The following is a 19,480-nucleotide window of genomic DNA, read 5'->3' as shown; positions in this document are numbered from 1 at the left end:
TGACAGTGTCGTTACTATTAACTCTCACTTGAATGTAATTCTCTTAGAACCTTTGCCGACATTGATTCAAATGTTTGAATTTGAAACCAAGTTTGTCTGCACTCCCAAGATGTCAGCAAGTGTCAAATCTGTAATGTTAAACCATATCATATCATTCCAGGTGCTCCAACTGTACCAGATCACCCAGATCAACCACGGCCTGATGATGGTGGGACCCTCTGGTAGTGGCAAGACCATGGCCTGGAGGGTGCTCCTCAAGGCCCTGGAGCGCCTGGAGGGGATGGAGGGTGTGGCCCACATCATCGACCCCAAGGCCATCAGCAAGGACCACCTGTACGGAACCCTGGACCCCAACACACGCGAGTGGACCGATGGGCTCTTCACGCACGTGCTCAGGAAGTAAGTATTAGCAGGCTTTAATGTAATGTATTGTTGTTCAAGCCATTCTATGAAGTGTGCTGATTTTAAGCACCACATGGTCTCGCGACACGACTGGTGGCCCCCAGAGCTCCGTACTAAGCCCTCTTGTTCTCTCTGTGCACCAAGTCACTTCAGTTCTGTCATATCCTCACATGGTGTCTCTTGTCAATGTCAGGTTGAAGACACTCAGAAGGTTTTCTCTTTTTATATATACAATTCCAGTCAATTAGTTAATCGATTGTTTTGGGGATTTTTCATCCCAGGATCATTGACAACGTGAGAGGCGAGTTGCAGAAACGGCAATGGATCATCTTCGATGGTGACGTGGACCCCGAGTGGGTAGAGAATCTCAACTCTGTGCTGGACGACAACAAGTTGCTCACCTTGCCCAACGGAGAGCGTCTCAGCCTGCCACCAAACGTATGTCGTGTCCCTCGAGCCAGATCCTTTTTAATGAAAACAATCCAGTACCATGACATGAGCTTTACATCTGTAATACCATTGGTCACCTTATGAAGTCAACATTTGAAACACACTTGCGCATACTGATTCAGTTTTATTCCAGGTGGAGGCTTAATTTGGGTCTGTGAAACTGCGCCATTGAATAAAACTGGTCATTATCTTTTAGTCCAAAAAAAGATCTAGAAAAAGTGTGTGTGCGACTTTTTTTATTTATTTCTATAGCTTACGGTTTATTCACCATTAGTCAGCACCTCTACACTAAACAATTTTCTCTGGGTGTGTTCCAGCGCCAGCTTTTTATTGGTCCAACAATTTTACATTTGGACCTGTGACATCAGCATTCCTCTCATAACTCCATAATGTGGTGTCTGTAGGTGCGCATCATGTTCGAGGTGCAGGATCTGAAGTATGCCACCCTGGCCACTGTGTCACGTTGTGGCATGGTCTGGTTCAGCGAAGACGTGCTCAGCACTGACATGATCTTCAACCACTTCCTGGCGCGCCTGCGCAGCATCCCATTGGACGAGGGCGAAGATGAGGCTTTCCGCATGCACAAGGGCACTGAGGACGAGGGCGAGGAGACCGCCTCCCCCATGCTGCAGGTTGGTACTGTAGCTACCCGGATCCTGTTCAGTAGGGCACACCATAACAAAACACTTGTTTCACTCTGTTGGAAAACATTTTCTCCGTACTGAACACAGCCCTTGCTCATCTCGCGTTACGTTAACAGCCTTGTAACACTCCCCATTGTCCTCTCTCTCTCGCTCCAGATCCAGAGGGACACGGCGGCCATCCTGCAGCCATACTTCACCTCCACTGGGCTGGTGATCAAGACCCTGGAGCACGCCTCCAAGATGGAGCACATCATGGATTTCACGCGGCTGCGTTGTATGGGTTCCCTGTTCTCCATGCTGCACCAGGCCTGCCGCAACGTGGCGCTCTACAACAACAACCACTCTGACTTCCCCATGCCCAACGACCAGCTGGAGCGCTACATGCAGGTCAGTCAGCGGTGCCACAGCGCCTCCTGCTTGTGGGGAGGCTAAATGGAGTCCCCCCAGGGCTTGGTGTCAATTCCATTTTAATTCATTTAAATTTAGGAGATTAATTGAAATTGCAGTTTAAGAATCGAGTAGTTGGGGGGGGGGTGCAAATGTTTTTTCAATTCACTTTTTGGATTGATTGAGTTGAAACTATCCTGTCAGACTGGAGACTTAAACCGGAGAATGAAGGTTTTTGTACAAAAATATATTAGAGAAAATAATGAATGGGTTTTTATAAATGTTAACCATATTTCTGCCTGGTGGGTCCACAGAGGTACTTGATCTACGCCGTGCTGTGGTCCTTCTCAGGCGACGGCCGGTTGAAGATACGTGGCGAGCTGGGTGAATATATCCGCCGCATCACCACTGTGCCCTTGCCCTCTGCGCCCAACGTGCCCATCATCGACTACGAGGTAGGAATGGATGTGCTCTTCAATCTCAGATCATCAAGCTGAATAACAAAGTGGATCACCCATTTAAATGTCATTGAAATTCAAAACTTTATTTTTTCCTTTTTCTTATTTTTCTAATCCTGTGGTAGAACTGGAGCCAGGGCTTCAAATTAACTTTAACTATTAAATTAATCATTACAAATTAAATTAACTTTTTGGTCCACCAGCCACTCAGAATTTTTGCCAGACAAATTAGTATTTTTTTGCTGCTAAAATGACACCAACAAACAAATGGATGAGCATGCTTTGTAATGTTTCTAAAACACATGTGTTACTAGTAAGAGGTAATGTGATATGTTTAATTTCATTTTTTGTGACCTTAGTCTTTTAGCCAAAATATAGCAGATGAGACAAATGTTCACCTGCCCCTTTAAGGGCGGGAGGTTACCGTGATAACGGAACTCAAGTCATGTTTGTGCCCGTGAGATTCTGACTAGTAGAAACGTGGTCTTCTCTTCCCTAGCTGTTGAAACTAAAACAACTTAGCTTGTGAACAAAACTATGTAAATAGCTGGGAAACACAAGGACAAAGTCTCACTTCAGTAGATTATTCGTTGTAAAAATGAATCTTTCACTCAGCTCTTCACGTGTGCACAGCCCCAAGTGAGGCAGTTTACAGCGTGAGGATTCATAGTTCTTTGTGCGATTTTATTTATTTATTTTTTAAAATATTTTAATTTTTGTGTTTTTTTTTTAACATTTTTTTTATTTTACATTTACCAGCTATGAAACAAAACGGCTAAAATACTTCTAAGACTGCTACTGCAGCATTTTTATTACTATAAATGTGATCATATTTGACTAATGAAATACTTGCACTGTCAAGCCCTGACCACCTGCCGTCGTGGCTGGTGAAATATAATTTTTACCTGCCAATTCCAAAATCTACCGGCATGTGGCCCGTGTTAGGCCCTGACAGGAGACCTGAGTTTTTCCTTTTTTCCTGACTATATGAGCTAACTAGGAAAACCTCTTGTCCCTAGAATTATACTCCAACCCTCCTTGTTTTTCTTCCCGTCAGGTCACCATTTCCGGCGAGTGGCAGTCGTGGCAGGGCAAGGTGCCCCAGATCGAAGTGGAGACCCACAAGGTGGCTAGCCCGGATGTCGTGGTACCCACCCTGGACACGGTGCGCCACGAAGCCCTGCTCTACACCTGGCTGGCTGAGCACAAGCCCCTGGTCCTCTGCGGCCCGCCCGGCTCGGGTAAAACCATGACCTTGTTCAGCGCCCTCCGAGCTCTGCCTGACATGGAGGTAAGTGTGGTCCCATCAGGAATGCTGTTTACTGGCGTTAGACGGCGCTAGATCTGTGGGTGTCAATTGTAGTCCAAACTGACCATGGTCTGAGTCATGGGGTGTTTCTGAAAATGCATACTACTGGAGGGTCGGCGTATTAGTCCAAATCAAAGTATGCGAAACCGAGTACCGTTATCAAATGCGTACTCCGTTTGTACGTATTTTGAAGCATGCATCGATGCAAGCTTCAACTGAAAGTATGCAAAGAAATACGAGGCAAACGTGTAAAAGATTACTCAATGTATTAAAATAAATGTCATGTTTTATGCGTTCTCAAGAACGCCCTCGGAGAATGCACTCTGCGCATTAGTGTGGAGCACGGTAGTATGCATATTGAGAAACGTGATTTTTGTTTTGTGCTGAATTGGAACAAATGCCGGGACACCCTGCATGTCTTCAGCTGGTCACCCTAGAGCTGGACTTAGGTCAGCTTCCAATGTCCACTTAGAATGCATACAACTTGGAATGCATACCCAATACATTGCTAATACCACAATAAGTATGCTACTGTGGACATTGGACCAGAGGCTAAATCTTCAAGTGTGCCAATGAGTCGTTCTTCCTGCTTAAGTTAACACTTTCACCTCTGCTCCCAGGTTGTGGGTCTGAACTTCTCCAGTGCCACCACTCCGGAGCTGCTGCTAAAGACCTTTGATCACTACTGCGAGTACCGTCGCACGCCCAACGGTGTGGTCCTGGCCCCCGTGCAGCTGGGCAAGTGGCTCGTGCTCTTCTGTGATGAGATCAACTTGCCCGACATGGACAAGTATGGTACCCAGAGGGTCATCTCCTTCCTCAGACAGGTGAGGCGATCTCAGCGTGTACAAACACATGTACTGGCTGTGTCTCAATAGGTTAAAAATGACTCTTTCCTTAATGGCCTTTCCCACCTATCAGTGATACTGAAGCAAAGCGAGACCAGGAAGGATGCTATTTGAGAATGGGCCGGTGTGTTCTGAAGTTAAACACAAAGGCAAGGATCGGCAACCCTGGTCCTGGAGGGCTGCAGGCACTTCATGCTTTTTGATTTAACCGACCTGTGTTGAATTTAGGACATCATTGAATTGATCGTTTATCTGTTGGTCAGGTGTGTTGCCTGCAGCACTCCAGGAACAGGTTTTCCTACCCCTGCACTAAGGCCTGTGTTATGCTGAGTTCCTGCGTGAGCATTAGCTCACCCTCCTCTGGTGTTTCCCCCTGCAGATGGTGGAGCACGGAGGCTTTTACCGCACCTCAGACCAGACCTGGGTCAAGCTGGAGAGGATCCAGTTTGTGGGAGCCTGTAACCCCCCCACCGATCCCGGCAGGAAGCCCCTCACCCACAGGTACACTGTCAACATGACCTATGTCCATTCTGAAACCATGTAGCTTTATCCTAGGTCTTGTTTAGTAGTAGCAACTCACATGGTACACAGCGACGTGACGAACTGTAGCAAAACGTTTGAAGCAGAAAAAGGAGAGTTTCGTATAAGTAGTCCCCTACCCGTTTCAGTCAGTTTTCTACCGTTTGGTGCCTAATGAATACGACCCCGGACTAGACTCACTGTGGTCGGTTTTGAATGATGAGTAACTGTTGTGTGATTTTTATTTTATTTTTTGAATTCCAGGTTCCTGCGCCACGTGCCAGTGGTGTACGTGGACTACCCCGGCCCCGCCTCCCTCACTCAGATCTACGGCACCTTCAACCGGGCCATGCTGCGTCTCATCCCCTCGCTGCGTACCTTCGCTGAGCCACTCACCGCCGCCATGGTGGAGTTTTACACTATGTCTCAGGTAAGAGCTCGCATATCAAACATAGACGGATAAAGTAGTACAAGTATTTACAGTAGTATTTTGACTATTATCACATTTTGCCATGACTTATGCCATGATATCAATGGGGGCCCCCTGGAGGTCAGGGCCCCTGGGCGCGTGCCCGGTTGGTATTCGACTACAATTAGGTTAGACGGCTGGCTTAGACTAACATACTAATCTAAAAATAGTTAACTGTCAGTGACTGATGAAACAAGAGAGGAAACTGCTGATCCAAAACCACATTTTTAAATTGTGTATTGTACTATTCTGACTCTAAACAGTAAGTTGAGACCCTGAGTTGCACTTTTATTTTTTTATTATTTTTTTTTAGATATATTTATTTTTTTACTCTGACATGTCGCAACCCATTTTGGGTCATGACCCATACTTTAAGAAAGGCTGATCTACAGCACCAGTATTATCAACAGTAGTATTATCTAATGTAATATTTACAGTTATCTGCAGTAATAGCAGCAGCCATTTCTATGGTACAACATCCTCACAAATGTCTTGTATAAGAGCCACTATAGGAATCACTCTCAATGTCCGATTTTTATAGTGCTGAACACAATGGTAGAATAGGATGTAGCCTAGTCCCAGATCAGTTTATGCCATCTTGCCAAACCCTATGGTTGTTAGCAAAACGTCACAAACTGATCCAGGACCAGGGTAGATTAGATGTGCTTTAAGGGAACTGACCTTCTGTCCACTACAGGAACGCTTCACCCAAGACACTCAGCCCCACTACATCTACTCTCCCCGTGAGATGTCCCGCTGGGTGAGGGGCATCTTCGAGGCCCTGCGGCCCCTGGAGACACTCCCTGTGGAGGGTCTCATCCGCATCTGGGCCCACGAGGCCCTGCGCCTCTTCCAGGACAGGTGTGTGTTCAGTCCTTAGGGAAGTAGCCTAGTAGAATCTTTGGGGGAAAGATTGTTTAGCATTATTAATATGGCTTGGAGTTTTCCCTTGCCAGGAATAACACCAGGTGCTTGTTCCAGGCTATAACCAAGGCCCTGACTTTTCTCTATTGTGTGACCTGATCGATTTTAAAAGTTGGATGCAAAGAGATCAATGTTGTTGTCTAAGTCCTGACTGTCCTGTTGAACTATTCTCTCCCATGCACAGGTTGGTGGAGGATGAGGAGAGGCGCTGGACAGACGAAAACATTGACATGGTGGCCCTCAAGCACTTCCCCAACATTGACCGTGAAAAGGCCCTCAACAGGCCTATCCTCTACAGCAACTGGCTCTCTAAGGTGAGCTTCCTGCCCATAGTAGCAATATAATACGGTTCTGTTTATACAGACGCAATATAAGTCATTTTTTAGATATATATTACTGCACTGTCCATTTCGCTACACCTGCAATAACATCTGCTAAACACGTGTATGTGACCAATAAAATGTGATTTTGATTTGAGATGCAATATAATATGGTTCTGTTTAATTCTGTGTATCGGCATATGGTGCAGCATCACCTAACTACCATATAGACATACCCACCGTCAATGTAGAGCCAAGAAATTGACAATCATGGCTTGTGTAGGTTGAATGAAATATGTTTTTTAGTTGTTGTGTTAATGGCTGTCTGTCCCCATCCTCAGGATTATATCCCAGTGGAACAGGAGGAGCTGAGAGACTACGTCAAGGCCCGTCTGAGGGTCTTCTACGAGGAGGAGCTGGACGTGCCGCTTGTGCTCTTCAACGAGGTTCTGGACCATGTCCTCCGAATCGACCGGTAAATTAAAAAAATACTTCTCTGCTTCACATTGTGAAATTTAGCATGTGGATAAACTTGAGGTTTTTGATGTGACTCCTTACTTGACATTGTTAAAATGGCCAATTCATGTCCTTTCCAGAATCTTCCGACAACCCCAGGGTCATCTCCTCCTGATTGGAGTCAGTGGAGCAGGAAAGACGACCCTGTCACGCTTTGTGGCCTGGATGAACGGCCTGAGTGTCTATCAGATCAAGGTTAGTAAAGAAAAGTCCAGCGGTAATGGCTAACTGTAAATCTAACTCTGTTCCTTTTGAATTACCATTGAAAGCTATCTGAATCGCCATCTCGACACAATACGACAAATATTATGGGAAAAGTAGTGTTTCAGATGTGTTTGTTATGTCAGTGTGGAATCCATCGGATGTAAATTGGAATAAGTCAATATGTAGGTTCTAATGAGTTGAGTGGTTGAATGAGGTGCTGACTGCATTGTGATGTCTGTGTCCAGGTCCACAGGAGGTACACGGGTGACGACTTTGACGAGGACCTGCGGACGGTGCTACGTCGCTCCGGGTGCAAGAACGAGAAGATCGCCTTCATCATGGACGAGTCCAACGTCCTGGACTCTGGCTTCCTGGAGCGCATGAACACCCTGCTGGCCAACGGAGAGGTAGAGGCCGCCAACCCAAGCTTACACTTTAATACTCAAAAATACAACAGTCTCCGTTCCTCTGTCTGCACTGACATTGAAGAGGCAGGCTGGGGTGAAGGCCAAATCAAGATCATATTGCTTTTACCTATCTTGTCAGCTCAGAGCAGAAGAAGGGACAAGGAGAAAGTAGTCACTTTAAACAGATATCCCCTGTCGCCTCTTCCATTGGTCCTAGATACTGCTATTAAGAAACGTGTTGGTAGGAAATACCATACCCTCAAGTTCCTATATACATGACCAAAGTTATGTGGACGCATGCTCGTCGAACATCTCAGTCCAAAGTCATGGGCATTAATATGGAGTTGGTCCCCTCTTTGCTGCTATAACAGCCTCCACTGTTATAGGCTTTCCACTAGATGTTGGAACATTGCTGCAGGGACTTCCATTCAGCCACAAGAGCGAAAGTGAGGTTGGTCACTGATGTTGGGCCATAAGTTCTGGCTTTCAGTCGGCGTTCCAATTCATTCCAAAGGTGTTTCATGGGGGTGAGGTCAGGGCTCTGTGCAGGCCAGTCAAGTTCTTTCAAACCGATCTCAACAAACCATTTCTGTATGGACTTTGCTTAAGGCATGAGGGCATTGTCATGCTGAAACAGGAAGGGCCTTCCCCAAACTGTTCCAAAAAGTTAGAAGCACAGAATCGTCTAGAATTTCATTGTATGTTGTAGCGTTAAGATTTTTCTTCACTGGAACTATGAGGCCTAGCCCGGACCATGGAAAAACAGCCCCAGACCATTATTCCTCCAACATCAAACTTTACAGTTGGCACTATGAATTGGGGCAGGTAGCGTTCTCCTGCCAGATGGTGACGCGTGAGAGCGCCAGAGAATGTGTTTCCACTGCAACAGAGTCCAATGGCGGCGAGCTTTTACACCAGCGTCAGCTGAAATGGAAACCCATTTCATGAAGCTCCTGACTAACAGCTGTTGTGCTGATGTTGCTTCCGGAGGCAGTTTGGAGCTCGGTAGTGAGTGTTGCAACTGAGGACAGAGTATTTTTACACGCTGTGCTTCAGCACTCGGTGGTCCTGTTCTGTGAGCTTGTGTGGCCTACCACTTTGAGGCTGAGCCGTTGTTGCTCGTAGACGTTTCAACTTGACAGTAACAGCACGCACAGTTGACCAGGGCAGCTCTAGCAGGGCAGACATTTTATGAATTGATTTGTTGGAAAGCTGGCATCCTATGACGGTGCCAAGTTGAAAGTCACTGAGCTCTTCAGTAAGGCCATTCTACTGCCAATGTTTGTCTATGGACATCGCATGGCTGTGTACTCGATTTGGATACACCAGTCAGCAACAGGTGTGGCTGAAATGGCCGAATCCACTATGTTCATATACTTTTTGTGTGTATATATTCTCTAACATGTGTCCCTGTCCAGGTGCCAGGTCTGTTTGAGGGTGACGAGTATGCCGCCTTGATGACCCAGTGTAAGGAGGGCGCCCAGAAGGAGGGCATGATGCTGGACACACACGAGGAGCTCTACAAGTGGTTTACCAGCCAGGTCATCAGAAACCTACATGTGGTCTTCACCATGAACCCCTCATCGGAGGGCCTGAAGGACCGTGCCGCCACCTCCCCTGCCCTCTTCAACAGGTGGGGGCCTCCTATATCCACACCTGCAGTCAAGGCCTAAAATGTACTTTTTGGTCTACCAGCCACTGTGGCAGGTAGATGGAAAAAATCTACCAGCCACTTAGATTTTTTTACCAGCCGAAATGTTGTTTTGCCATAATTAACAAACACACAAAAAAACAGATGACCATGCTTAATGATTCTAACACAAAAAATTTATTAGTAAGAAGTAATGTGATAAATTGCTCAATTTCGTAAAATTTTTTGTGACCTGAGTCTTTTATTAACCAAAATATCAGAGGCAAAATGTTCAGCTGCCACTTTAGGGGGGGGGGTTACCGTGGTAACGGGACCACTCGAGTCATGCCACGTGGCCGGGATTTTGGATCTGACTAGTAGACCCCGCATCTCTTCGCTATTGCTCAGCGCCTCCAAAAATCAATCTATAAGCACAAAGCGCCCCAGCCAGGCCTTGTTGCTGCGCGAGGTGGGATATAGATTTTGTATTTATTTGTGTGATTAGCAGCTATGAAACAGCAGAAATACAGCTAACGCAACATTTATATAAATCCCAACTAGCAAATGACTTTATGTACTAAATCTTTATTTGCAAATGTAACGCTCTCTCTGTAGAGCCCTGCAAATTGATCACCCACTTACATGGCTGATGAAATGCATTCTTACCCGCCAATACCTAAATCTACCGCATTTGGCAGGTGTTAATTTTATGCCCAGCCTACAGTACAGTGACGCTGGTCTTACCCTAGTAGCTGACTCTAAACCCACTAAAATATTTCCATTGAACACATTTACACCCTGTCACAGGTCACTAATAGTGGCTGATTCTGAACTCTTAGAAAAACATATTTTTTGTTGTTGAATTGATTCTTTGGGATCCCTTTTGGATAGACAAGACACACTGCACTCAATTCCCCCCCAGTCGTTTTCAGATCTGTCATGATTGTAACCTTCCACTGCAGTATCTGTGTTGGTCTCTCATAGCTCTTTCTCTCTTCCCTTCCACAGGTGTGTGTTGAATTGGTTTGGAGACTGGTCAACTGAGGCCCTCTACCAAGTGGGCAAAGAGTTCACCATCAAACTGGACCTGGAGAAACCCAACTACAAGGTGCCTGACTACATGCCGGTGGTGTACGACAAGCTGCCCCAGCCACCATCTCACCGTGAGGCCATCGTCAACGGCTGCGTGTTTGTCCACCAGACACTGCACCAGGTAAGACTCACGCTTCGGTAATCAGACCTGGGTTCAAATTGTATATGTGTGTATATATATATGAGCTCGCCTAGTGCAATGGAACCAATGGAATAGTGCAAAAATACGGCCAATCTGGCACTCCAGGCAGGCTCAATCAAATGCTTAAAGTATTTGAAAGAATAGAAATACCAGGCCTATGCACTTGTGGAGATCTGAGAGGATTTGATTGGTGTAAGCAATATAGTGAAACTTCCACCTAGCCTATCAAAAGGCTTGATTATACCTGTCAATTCCCCTCAGATCTCCACAAGTGGGCTTACAGGTATGATTTGAGATTGGGACAACATTTTAAACCAGATCTGTCGATCATATGATGGTAAAATGGTACTCACATTTGCTTACGATGGCGTTCTTCCTCCTCAGGCTAACAGCCGGCTGTCCAAGCGTGGCGGGCGCACCATGGCTATCACCCCGCGCCACTACCTGGACTTCATCAACCACTACGCCGACCTGTTCAATGAGAAGCGCAGCGAGCTGGAGGAGCAGCAGATGCATCTCAACGTGGGCCTGAGGAAAATCAAGGAGACCGTGGACCAGGTGACGCTTCCTTCCATAGTGGTCTTCCCTGTCAAACATAAACTTAAGACGTGGATAAAGATAGCTAGCTAGCTTGCAGACGCACAATTTGGCTCACTGTTTCAAGATTATGGTAGATCTGTTTGGTGGATTTTTATTGTCCGTTCCAGTTGTTTGATACCACAGTCTCTATCTTCATCCATAGGTGGAGGAGCTGCGTCACGACCTGCGGATCAAGAGCCAGGAGCTGGAGGTGAAGAACGCGGATGCCAACGACAAGCTGAAAAAGATGGTCAAAGACCAGCAGGAGGCTGAGAAGAAGAAGGTGAGATAGATGAACTACTTCACTGTATACCAGTGGTCGGACAATTCCGTCCCGCTGGGCCAAGAAATAAGCAGATCAGGTCCTGATGTGGCTCCCAGGCCGGGACTTTCATGTCTCTGCTGTAGACTAACCTCTGTGGAAGTAGATGGTGGTTGTATTAGACCTGTGTTTTCCATTGGGATTTCTAGGTGATGAGTCAGGAAATCCAGGAGTCTGTGTACAAGCAACAGGAGAAGATCAAAGACAAACAGCTGAGTGTCAAGGTAGACCTGGATCAGGTGGAGCCCGCTGTTATTGAGGCCCAGAATGGTACGTCTCCCTTGTGTTTTATTTTGTTTTTCATTTCCTTACACTTCTGATGGCTGCTTTAGACATTGTTGCAAAATCAGCTTAGAGGCATAGACTGATCTATTTAACAAGCACTGTTGTTTTGGGAGGGTTCATATTTGCAATGTCACTGCTGCTGTTGAATGATTACATCCCCAAGTTTACATTATGAGATGCCCAGCCTACAGAAACAACAAGTTTACATTATGAGATGCCAAGCCGATAGAAACAACACGTTTACATTATGAGATGTCCAGCCTATAGAAACAACAAGTTTACATTATGAGATGCCCAGCCTATAGAAACAACACGTTTACATTATGAGATGCCCAGCCGATAGAAACAACACGTTTACATTATGAGATGCCCAGCCTATAGAAACAACACGTTTACATTATGAGATGCCCAGCCTATAGAAACAACACGTTTACATTATGAGATGCCCAGCCGATAGAAACAACAAGTTTACATTATGAGATGCCCAGCTGATAGAAACAACACGTTTACATTATGAGATGCCCAGCCGATAGAAACAACACGTTTACATTATGAGATGCCCAGCCTATAGAAACAACACGTTTACATTATGAGATGCCCAGCCTATAGAAACAACACGTTTACATTATGAGATGCCCAGCCTATAGAAACAACACGTTTACATTATGAGATGCCCAGCCTATAGAAACAACAAGTTTACATTATGAGATGCCCAGCCTATAGAAACAACACGTTTACATTATGAGATGCCCAACTGATAGAAACAACACGTTTACATTATGAGATGCCCAGCCTATAGAAACAACAAGTTTACATTATGAGATGCCCAGCCGATAGAAACAACAAGTTTACATTATGAGATGCCCAGCTGATAGAAACAACAAGTTTACATTATGAGATGCCCAGCCTATAGAAACAACACGTTTACATTATGAGATGCCCAGCCTATAGAAACAACACGTTTACATTATGAGATGCCCAGCCGATAGAAACAACACGTTTACATTATGAGATGCCCAACTGATAGAAACAACACGTTTACATTATGAGATGCCCAACTGATAGAAACAACACGTTTACATTATGAGATGCCCAGCCGATAGAAACAACACGTTTACATTATGAGATGCCCAGCCTATAGAAACAACACGTTTACATTATGAGATGCCCAGCCGATAGAAACAACACGTTTACATTATGAGATGCCCAGCCTATAGAAACAACACGTTTACATTATGAGATGCCCAGCCTATAGAAACAACACGTTTACATTATGAGATGCCCAGCCGATAGAAACAACACGTTTACATTATGAGATGCCCAGCCTATAGAAACAACACGTTTACATTATGAGATGCCCAGCCTATAGAAACAACACGTTTACATTATGAGATGCCCAGCCTATAGAAACAACACGTTTACATATGAGATGCCCAGCCGATAGAAACAACACGTTTACATTATGAGATGCCCAGCCTATAGAAACAACACGTTTACATTATGAGATGCCCAGCCTATAGAAACAACACGTTTACATTATGAGATGCCCAGCCTATAGAAACAACACGTTTACATTATGAGATGCCCAGCCTATAGAAACAACACGTTTACATTATGAGATGCCCAGCCGAAAGAAACAACACGTTTACATTATGAGATGCCCAGCCGAAAGAAACAACACGTTTACATTATGAGATGCCCAGCCGAAAGAAACAACACGTTTACATTATGAGATGCCCAGCCGAAAGAAACAACACGTTTACATTATGAGATGCCCAGCCGAAAGAAACAACACGTTTACATTATGAGATGCCCAGCCTATAGAAACAACACGTTTACATTATGAGATGCCCAACTGATAGAAACACGTTTACATTATGAGATGCCCAGCCTATAGAAACAACACGTTTACATTATGAGATGCCCAGCTGATAGAAACAACACGTTTACATTATGAGATGCCCAGCTGATAGAAACAACACGTTTACATTATGAGATGCCCAGCCTATAGAAACAACACGTTTACATTATGAGATGCCCAGCCTATAGAAACAACACGTTTACATTATGAGATGCCCAACTGATAGAAACAACACGTTTACATTATGAGATGCCCAACTGATAGAAACAACACGTTTACATTATGAGATGCCCAGCCTATAGAAACAACACGTTTACATTATGAGATGCCCAGCCGATAGAAACAACACGTTTACATTATGAGATGCCCAGCCGATAGAAACAACACGTTTACATTATGAGATGCCCAGCCTATAGAAACAACACGTTTACATTATGAGATGCCCAGCCGATAGAAACAACACGTTTACATTATGAGATGCCCAGCTGATAGAAACAACACGTTTACATTATGAGATGCCCAGCTGATAGAAACAACATTGCTCTTTTTGAGCAGATTTCTTTGTTTCTTTCCAAGTTCAACTTAGGTTCTTTATTGTCCTCTCTTCCGCTGTCTCCTTGTACGAGATGGATATCTCTCTTCTTATTCTAACTTCTCTGCTTTTCTTCTCGCTTTCCCTCTTTGCTGTTGATTCTCCTCTCCGTCCTCTTGTGCCTCCCCTCTGGCCGGGGTTAGCCGTTAAGTCCATTAAGAAGCAGCATCTGGTGGAGGTGCGTTCCATGGCCAACCCGCCGGGGGCGGTCAAGCTGGCCCTGGAGTCCATCTGCCTGCTCCTGGGGGAGAGCACCACAGACTGGAAGCAGATCCGCTCCATCATAATGAGGGAGAACTTCATCCCCACCATTGTTAACTTTTCTGCCGATGAGATCAGGTGACCATGAGTGTTTTGTTGGAGGGGGAAGATTGCAGCGGTGGGGTTTGCGTGACCGAGGGAAGGGGTGTCTGTGATTTTTCAATGGCAGAGAGGAGTTGTGTGATTGAACCAATTACAGAGCGGTTTGGTCTGAGCTGCCGACATGTTTTGGCACTTCTGCAGTAAAATCTAGAGCAAGACTCATTCCTGCTAGCAAGTTTTAAGAGATACAAAATGGCCTCTTTCTTCAATGGAGTTCAAATCCCTAAACACCTCTGCCCTGAAACACAGTCCCTTTGCCCCCCTCTTCCAACCCTGCTGCTGTCAAACCCCCCTCCTCCCACCCCTTCTGTCCTGCGTGGTTCCTAAAGAGTGGCCCCCCCCTCTTTTTCCCTCCCCCCCCATCCATCCCTCCCCAGCCGTCAGCTCTATTAAGCGTCACCATCTTGTTGAAGTGCGTGCCATGACCAACCCCCCTCCCACGGTTAAGCTGGCCTTAGAGTCTATCTGCTTACTGCTGGGCGAGGAGACTAATGACTGGAAAAAGATCAGACAAGTTATTGTCAGGGACAATTTCATCACCAACATAGTCAACTTTGTCTCAGAGGACATGAGGTACTGTGCTTATCCATTTTTATATTAATCTGATCTCAATCTTCCTCACGCAGTTGTGATTTACTGCATTATTGTTAATTGCCAATTGGTTGTCTTGAGAAATCAGAATTAAAAAGAAGAGTAATGTACTGATTTATTGATAGTAGACCAATCTTGGCATGATTATGCTCATTGAATCAAGTTAGGATGTCCAGCAGTTGGCTAGATATGTTTTCTGACCGTAGTTGGTAGCCATACAGTTAGTCTGAAATCAGTCACTACGATCTGTATCCATTTAGATGAAACATTTCAAAATGATTCATAAGTCTCATAGAATGCAATTTTCCAGTTGAAGGGGAATTTCACCCTAGCTCTGCCATGGTCATTACTATGTTAACAACATTAGGTTTTGTCATCCATCTATCAAAAAAAATCCCAGCACAAGCTACAAGTGCATTTTATTTTCACCGGTAGAATCAGGAAGTTTTCAACTTCCTGTGTATTCGTCTGCTCCAAGTGTACCACCACTCCGGCATTCATAGCGAATGCACGGCGGGGCCAGAGCAGGAAGCACCGCCTCCACACCAAGCGGTAGTTTTTCAGTGAATCAGCCAATAGGAGCATCGCTGAAAAGACATCTAATGGCTCTGTCAAACAAGGACAACCATATCTACACACAGATGTGTGATCGGCATAACATAGAGGCGTCGTGAAATGCCTTTTTAGATCTCATTCAATACACCGGATGTTGTCATTGGGTGTATCGTTCAGCGCGTGAAACCAAGACCCACCGACCTTTGTGGTCAAATATATATGTGAAACACGATCAAAACAAACCCAGTCATATTTTGGTGAAATTTCCCTTTTAAAGCTTAACAACCAATAAGCCTTTTTTTAATTATTTTTGCTTCCTTACACGCCACCCCTTTTCGTACATAATTTCATCATGATCATTTCTGAAAACCCTACTCGCAATTTAATTCATTTGACATTTTTATACAATTGCCTGTTGCTCTGTCCTAACCCTGTGACCTCTTATTGTAAATGCAGTGAGTCAATCCGTGAGAAGATGAAGAAGAACTACATGTCCAACCCCAACTTCAACTACGAGATGGTCAACAGGGCCTCCCTGGCCTGTGGCCCTATGGTCAAATGGGCCATCGCTCAGGTAAGGAAACCACCACCCGCTGATCTTTATACTGGGAACGGTTTAAGGGTGAATCTTAAGTCTTTCCTCGATTCCTTGCATCCTCTATCCTCGTCTCCCTCTCAAAACTCATTGGAGGAGAATGTCATAGAGGAGGATTCTTGGATCTTCCAATGCATTTGGAGAGGAAAGATTTGAGATTCACGTAATGTCTAATGAGTGCCAGTAGTAAATTCTTCCTTACCATGTGTAAAAACCTGCAGTTATAGCCTGCAATTATATTGACCCATCTCTTCTCCCTCTTCTAGCTGAACTACGCTGACATGTTGAAGCGCGTGGAGCCGCTGAGGAACGAGCTGCAGAAGCTGGAGGACGATGCCATGGACAACAAGTCCAAGGCCGAGGAGGTAGAGCAGATGATCCATGACCTGGAGTCCAGCATCGCCCGTTACAAGGAGGAGTACGCCGTGCTCATCTCTGAGGCCCAGGCCATTAAGGCAGATCTGGCCGCCGTCGAGGCGAAGGTAGGGAAGTCCATCCACCCATAAAACAACCATTCCCAATAAACTCAACCGTTTTACCATCTCCATAACCTTAAGAATTAGCAAGAGATTTAGGAAATGTGTTTTAAAGCAAATAGTGTTTTTTACAAAGAAAAAGGCGTGGCATCTCCACTATGAACATTCTGAAAGTCAATGCCCTAGACTTGACAATAGAATGTTGCCCAGTGGGATGAGTCTTCAGTTTAAAACTCCATTCCAATGTAAAGCAATTGATGACTAGGTGGAAAAGTGCTGTATCAATCCAATCCATCATTGTTCTCATTGTTAAATCCGACCGTCTTCTGCGAGTGCAGGTGAACCGCAGCACAGCCCTGCTCAAGAGCCTGTCTGCCGAGAGCGAGCGCTGGGAGAAGTCCAGCGAGACGTTCAAGAACCAGATGGCTACCATCGCCGGGGACTGCCTGCTGTCCGCAGCCTTCATCGCCTACGCTGGCTACTTCGAGCAGCAGATGAGGCAGAACCTCTTCACTACCTGGTCGCACCACCTGCAGCAGGCTAACATCCAGGTACTGGGGGGGGTGTAGGTCACCTGCAGCAGCCTAACATCCAGGTACTGGGGGGGGTGTAGGTCACCTGCAGCAGCCTAACATCCAGGTACTGGGGGGTGTAGGTCACCTGCAGCAGCCTAACATCCAGGTACTGGGGGGGTGTAGGCAGCCTAACATCCAGGTACTGGGGGGGTGTAGGTCACCTGCAGCAGCCTAACATCCAGGTACTGGGGGGGGTGTAGGTCACCTGCAGCAGCCTAACATCCAGGTACTGGGGGGGTGTAGGTCACCTGCAGCAGCCTAACATCCAGGTACTGGGGGGGGGGGTGTGTAGGTCACCTGCAGCAGCCTAACATCCAGGTACTGGGGGGAGTGGGTTGATCAGTGGCTCATGTAACGGGGGTAGTTCTCAGCACTAGGCTTTAGTTGACATCATGAGTAGGGGGAGGGGTCATGAGTTTTTCCATGTCAAATCACAGGATGAGGGTTAAAAATACTGGCCCTAATGATAAATGACCTTGCCAGAGATGTGGAGAATTGTGTTGGCTCCCACAGCTATTTCCTAGGCTTTAGTTCAGACGGCTAACTGTTTTGAGTCGCATGGATAACCCAAGTTCGAAACCCAGACTTTTACGCCTACTCTGGCAGTCATCTGTAACTCAAGGCCGTATTCTTTCTATGTAATGTTCTAGACTCCAGTTTGTATGGCTAAGCAGATCTCTCTCCCACTAGTTCCGTACGGACATCGCCAGGACTGAGTACCTGTCCAATGCGGACGAGAGGCTGCGCTGGCAGGCTAACTCCCTCCCGGCAGATGATCTCTGCACCGAGAACGCCATCATGCTCAAGAGGTTCAACAGGTGAGTGTGTCCATCCGAATCACAATATCATCCCCTTTTTTTCCACGTCTAGGAGTTGAAGTGTCCTAAATGACCAACACAGAGTGGTAGAGGATGATAGGTCTATCATAAACCTGTATGGAAAGCTAAACGCTTCACTGAGGATCCTGTCGGAAGATGCAAACCTTCACCATGGAAATGTTTGTATAATGAATGCTTATCCTAGTTCCACGGTGCATCCAAGAGTGTGATGGATAGACTGTTTTTTAAAGACTCCAGGAAAGCTGTCAATTTCTTTGGGCTAAATGAGATTCTAATACATAAAAAAAATACAACCTTTCCCAGGTATCCACTGATCATCGACCCGTCCGGCCAGGCCACAGAGTTCATCATGAACGAGTACAAGGACCGCAAGATCACCAGGACCAGCTTCCTGGATGACGCCTTCCGGAAGAATCTGGAGAGCGCCCTGCGTTTTGGAAACCCTCTGCTTGTGCAGGTCAGAACAGACTTCTCGGTTGATCCAGCATGTTCCAGACCATGTGTACCTCAACAATAGCATGTAACACATGCTATTAATCTGAATACATTGGGAGGTAGTCCTCTGCTGCTGCTGTAAAATATAATCTCCCTTGAGAATGGTAACATAAATGTTACTATATTTAACATAAGCTTTAACGTAAATGTTAGGTCCAGTAGCTAGCTAGCGAATGCCACATTTGGTTCTGGGTTCCAAGATTACTGTTGGGCTATCCAACCGGTGTTCAATTGGAGAAACCATTTAGCTTCCATGTACCTAATGGTAATATGTAACGACGTCTCCCCCAGGATGTAGAGAGCTACGACCCCATCCTGAACCCGGTGCTCAACAGAGAGGTGCGCAGGACCGGTGGACGCGTGCTCATCACCCTTGGCGACCAGGATATTGACTTGTCGCCATCCTTCGTCATCTTCCTCTCCACACGCGACCCCACAGTGGAGTTCCCTCCAGACTTGTGTTCTCGTGTGACCTTTGTGAACTTCACAGTGACCCGCAGCAGTCTGCAGAGCCAGTGTCTCAACGAGGTGCTGAAGGCCGAGAGGCCCGACGTGGACGAGAAGCGTTCCGACCTCCTCAAACTGCAAGGTGAGACGCTCGCTTGCGCAAGTCTCATTCCGTGTGCCGACA

At 45.9% G+C, this 19,480-nt stretch overlaps 1 protein-coding gene across 2 annotated transcripts in view; it reads left to right on the top strand.

Annotated features, from left to right (window-relative positions):
* Positions 1–19,480, top strand: part of dync1h1 (dynein, cytoplasmic 1, heavy chain 1) — a 53,571-nt gene that overhangs the window by 23,932 nt on the left and 10,159 nt on the right. The window contains exons 32-57 of one of the 2 annotated variants that reach the window (XM_014211261.2): positions 161–399; positions 684–840; positions 1,257–1,484; positions 1,653–1,883; positions 2,198–2,338; positions 3,399–3,632; positions 4,271–4,477; positions 4,878–4,999; positions 5,282–5,447; positions 6,184–6,347; positions 6,595–6,724; positions 7,072–7,205; positions 7,327–7,441; positions 7,696–7,857; positions 9,276–9,490; positions 10,496–10,700; positions 11,106–11,279; positions 11,464–11,583; positions 11,772–11,892; positions 15,101–15,296; positions 16,326–16,443; positions 16,731–16,946; positions 17,279–17,491; positions 18,206–18,333; positions 18,658–18,811; positions 19,141–19,438. In XM_014211261.2, coding sequence (XP_014066736.1) covers positions 161–399; positions 684–840; positions 1,257–1,484; positions 1,653–1,883; positions 2,198–2,338; positions 3,399–3,632; positions 4,271–4,477; positions 4,878–4,999; positions 5,282–5,447; positions 6,184–6,347; positions 6,595–6,724; positions 7,072–7,205; positions 7,327–7,441; positions 7,696–7,857; positions 9,276–9,490; positions 10,496–10,700; positions 11,106–11,279; positions 11,464–11,583; positions 11,772–11,892; positions 15,101–15,296; positions 16,326–16,443; positions 16,731–16,946; positions 17,279–17,491; positions 18,206–18,333; positions 18,658–18,811; positions 19,141–19,438 — 4,588 coding nt within the window. Of the gene's footprint in view, positions 1–160; positions 400–683; positions 841–1,256; positions 1,485–1,652; positions 1,884–2,197; positions 2,339–3,398; positions 3,633–4,270; positions 4,478–4,877; positions 5,000–5,281; positions 5,448–6,183; positions 6,348–6,594; positions 6,725–7,071; positions 7,206–7,326; positions 7,442–7,695; positions 7,858–9,275; positions 9,491–10,495; positions 10,701–11,105; positions 11,280–11,463; positions 11,584–11,771; positions 11,893–14,503; positions 14,700–15,100; positions 15,297–16,325; positions 16,444–16,730; positions 16,947–17,278; positions 17,492–18,205; positions 18,334–18,657; positions 18,812–19,140; positions 19,439–19,480 lie in introns of both variants that reach the window. The other variant, XM_014211188.2, reaches the window with a different exon arrangement.

This window comes from Salmo salar, chromosome ssa01, assembly GCF_905237065.1.
Source record: "Salmo salar chromosome ssa01, Ssal_v3.1, whole genome shotgun sequence".
NCBI classification, from domain to species: domain Eukaryota; kingdom Metazoa; phylum Chordata; class Actinopteri; order Salmoniformes; family Salmonidae; genus Salmo; species Salmo salar.
This window is presented reverse-complemented; position numbering and strand designations above follow the sequence as displayed.